This window comes from Emiliania huxleyi, assembly GCF_000372725.1.
Source record: "Emiliania huxleyi CCMP1516 unplaced genomic scaffold EMIHUscaffold_470, whole genome shotgun sequence".
Classification (NCBI taxonomy): Eukaryota; Haptophyta; order Isochrysidales; family Noelaerhabdaceae; genus Emiliania; species Emiliania huxleyi.
The window spans coordinates 34,874-38,859 of NW_005198466.1; the positions used below are offsets into that span (position 1 = coordinate 34,874).

Here is a 3,986-nt window from a genome sequence, read left to right on the forward strand (position 1 = left end):
TACGCACGTCGAGGGTGTTGCCGAGCAAGTCGAACTTTGAGCGCCTAATGGGACGGCGCAGGACGCCCGCTCCCCGCTGGAGGGTCGAGAGACCACATCTCCCCATATCTCCCACATCTCCCCGTGTCTCCCCATATCTCCCCGCAGGAGGGTCGAGGGACGGCGGCCAACGCAAACCGAGCTGCAGCAGGGAGGGAGGGAGGGAGGGAGGGAGGGAGGGAGGGAGGGAGGGAGGGAGGGAGGGAGGGAGGGAGGGAGGGAGGGAGGGAGGAAGGAAGTGGTGCGTGCTTGCTCCACAGCAGCCGCAGCGCGCAGAGCGCGGCGTGCTCGAAGCTTGGGTCGCCTGGAGCGAGGGAGGGAGGTGGCCCACCGGGTGTGTGTGAGGGGGGGGGGTTGCTAGCTAGAGGGAGGTGGCCCGTTGTGTGTGTGTGTGTGTGTGTGTGTGTGTGTGTGTGTGTGTGTGTGTGTGTGTGTGTGTGTGTGTGTGTGTGTGTGTGTGTGTGTGTGTGTGTGTGAGGGGGGGGGGGGTGTTGCTAGCTAGAGGTACGAGTGATCGCTCGGGTCGCCTGGAGTGACCGTCAGTCAGTCAGTGGGACATAGACCTCGGCTACATCTCGGCTACATCTCGGCTACATCTCGGCTAGATCTCGGCTAGATCTCGGCTAGATCTCGGCTACATCTCGGCTACATCTCGGCTAGATCTCGGCTATATCTCGGCTAGATCTCGGCTACATCTCGGCTACATCTCGGCTAGATCTCGGCTAGATCTCGGCTAGATCTCGCCCGTCAGGCGCGAGAGGACGCCAAACTCGAGCAGGAGCGTCCCGACGCCCGCACTGCACTGCTCAAGCCGCTGGTGCGACGCCTGCAGGCAGTTTCCGAGAAGGCTCCGAGAAGGCTCCGAGAAGGTTCCTCGAGGCGGAGCGAGAGAAGAGAGACAGGAGAGAGAGAGAGAGAAGAGAGATGGAGAAGAGAGCCAAAATGAGAGACCGAGAAAGAGAAGGGAGGCGGAGCGAGAGAGAGAGAAGAGAGATGGAGAAGAGAGACAAAGAGGAGGGACCGAGAAGAGAGAAGAGAAGGGAGGCGGAGGGCTCGCGCGAGGCCTGCTTGGCTTTGGCGTCGCGGAGGTTGACGAACGCGCGCGGCAGCGCCTGGAGGAGAGCGGCGAGGAGCGGTGAGGGGGGAGCGGCACGGGCGAGACGGGGGAGGGGCGAGCGGTGGCGAGAGAGGCGAGCAGGGCGGCAAGGAAGGAGGGAGGCGGCAGCGAGGAGGAGAGGCTGCAGGGGAGAGGAGAGGCGGAGGTGGAGGAGGAGGGAGTGGCGCCTCGCAGCCGTCGAACGCGCCGAGCAGCCGCTCTCCCAGGTCGCGCGCCAGAACGAGAAGCTCGCCGCCGTAGCCCGCCACCCGCACATGCGACGCGCCGTCGACCATCGTTCCGTTGGCGAGCATGTGCGCAGAGAGGAGGCCGCCGAGGAGGCGGATGGTGGTCTCGAAGACGGAAACGTCGATGTCGATGTCAAAGTCGACGTTCTCCGACACCCACCGCACGCCCCGCGCAAACTCGCTCGCGTTGCCGATCACGGCGAGCGTGTCGAGCGAGTCGATGAGCGTGAGGGCGACGCCGCTGTAGCCGCGGCGCGTGGGCTGCGCGGGCGCGCCCAGCTCCACGAGCGCGTCCGTGTAGCCGCCAGAGATTGGCCGCAGCTCGTCGTGAGGGAAGGCCCGCTCCATGTAGCCGTCAAACGCGTGATAAAACATCTCCTCGACGGTCTGACGCATCTGCTCGCGCTCCGCCGGGGCCATGGTGCAAATTTCGCGGACGAATAATGAGAGCGTCAGCACGAGGACGGGCCCAGCACGGCGGCCGCGCATGCCGAAGAGAGCTGCAAGGCGCGAGAGAGCGCACCTTGCTGTACCAGGGTACACAGTCCAACAAATAAGAATTTAAACAAATAACAAATAAGAATTTAGGCGCGGAAGTGCTGCAGCCGGCCTCAAACACCCATGGGACAATAAGATGAGACTACCAGACGAGAATGGGAGGAAGGACAGGCGGGCGACATTTGACGACGTCGGAGGTCACAATGTGACGACCAAAACGATCTTGCTTGTGGGAGCCAGGGTGAGACAACAGGTTGCCACACGGGGCCGACACCACAGGCGTATTCTAAAGGGGGAAAAGAAACGGGGAATGGGGGCCCCGCCACGAGGAGTGCGTTTTGGGGGTGCAGACAGAGCGTGCAAGGCGGCTAGGGATGCGGCCGCAAAAGAGGCGCGCGAGGCAAGGAGGAGAATCGGAGAACGGAGAGACTGGGACGATTGGACACAAGAAGACAGTGAGCCGCCACACGCGTCGACTCGTTGGCGCACCTACTGAGCGGCAAATGCGCTGGAAATAAGGAGGAGGCGCGTCACGTCATGCGGAAGCTTGACAAACACTCGGCGAGGGCGACAGCAAGAGTCGAACGGGCGGCGCCTGACTCAAAAGACACAGCCGCATTCCTGAGACGCGCGAGGGCAGCCTCCTTCTTAGGGTACCCCTAGGCTTAAAAGGGTGGGCCCTGGGGCGCCTGCGGCTTAAACGGCTTAAAACCGGCCATGGCCGGTTTTAAGAGCTGCTCGGCCGCCGATTCCTTACGCTTAAACGGTGCGGGAGAGCTCCCGATGTCGATGGTCCGGGAGGCTCCCCGGTAGACGCCGGAGGCCGGGAAGCTGGCTACAGTCAGCTGGCACGCGTCCCCTATGCGAGTATGGCTCCTGCCAGTGCACCAGACTTACAATAAAATATTCTTAGCTTCAAGCCCCCCTCCGAGACTAGAGACAGAACCCACCCGTACACAGGAGAGATGGGACTGCCCCCCGCCCCCACTTGCCCTGACTACTCAGGATAGCGTGCCCCGATAACGGCGACACATAGCGGGGGACACCACGCAAGGAGGGGGTGCGAAGGCTCATTGGGGTGCTAGGTGGGACCATGAGGGGGGGTGGGCGGGGTCCTGTGGGGGTGAAATGTTGCGCGGCGAATTCGAACCTACCCCCTCGCCGCGCCGATCCTCACGCGGAGGGTAAAACCCTGTGGGACAAAACCCCCCCGCGGTCGGCAGTCTTCAGAGTGGACCCCCCCCTCCCCAGCCTCCCCTGTGCATCTCGCACCCCCCCCCGCTCCCCATCGGTGACTCGCGAAGGACACGGACACTCGGGGTGAGGGGGGGTCCCCCAGAGAGGGGGCTTTGGGGCATTGTTGGGTTGATCGCTCGTGCCGATCTCGGGTCGATCTCGGGTCGATCTCGGGTCGATCTCGGGTCGATCTCGGGTCGATCTCGGGTCGATCTCGGGTCGATCTCGGGTCGATCTCGGGTCGATCTCGTGTCGATCTCGGGTCGATCTCGGGTCGATCTCGGGTCTCGGGTCGGTCTTGGGTCGGTCTCGGAGTGGTCTAGAAAAGAAAAAAAATGTGGGGCGAGATGAGGCGAGATGAGGCGAGGTGAGGCGAGGTGAGGCGAGGTGAGGGGCGAGGAGGCGAGATGAGGCGAGATGAGGCGAGGTGAGGCGAGATGAGGCGAGATGAGGCGAGGTGAGGCGAGATGAGGCGAGATGAGGCGAGTGGCGAGATGAGGCGAGATGAGGCGAGCGTGAGGCGAGATGAGGCGAGATGAGGCGAGGTGAGGCGAGATGAGGCGAGATGAGGCGAGGTGTACCTCGGCGAGATGAGGCGAGGTGAGGCGAGATGAGGCGAGATGAGGCGAGGTGAGAGGCGAGGTGTGAGGCGAGATGAGGCGAGGTGAGGCGAGGTGAGGCGAGATGAGGCGAGGTGAGGCGAGATGAAGCGAGGTGAGGCGAGATGAAGCGAGGTGAGGCGAGATGAGGCGAGATGAGGCGAGACTAGGAGGCGAGATGAAGCGGGATGTTGTGTGGCTGCTTGTGCTGCCAAGCAGGCAGCACAAGCAGCCATACAAGTGAGCTTTTGGGTTGTGTGGCTGCTTGTG

At 63.0% G+C, this 3,986-nt stretch overlaps 1 protein-coding gene across 1 annotated transcript in view; it reads right to left on the bottom strand.

Annotated features, from left to right (window-relative positions):
- EMIHUDRAFT_245655 (hypothetical protein) overlaps positions 1-1,803 on the bottom strand; it is a gene marked incomplete at both ends in the record, with an annotated part of 4,974 nt that extends 3,171 nt beyond the window's left edge. The window contains 2 exons of the mRNA XM_005767969.1: positions 8-44; positions 1,340-1,803. Coding sequence (XP_005768026.1) covers positions 8-44; positions 1,340-1,803 — 501 coding nt within the window. The remainder of the gene's footprint in view (positions 1-7; positions 45-1,339) is intronic.
- Positions 1,804-3,986: the final 2,183 nt, after the last annotated feature.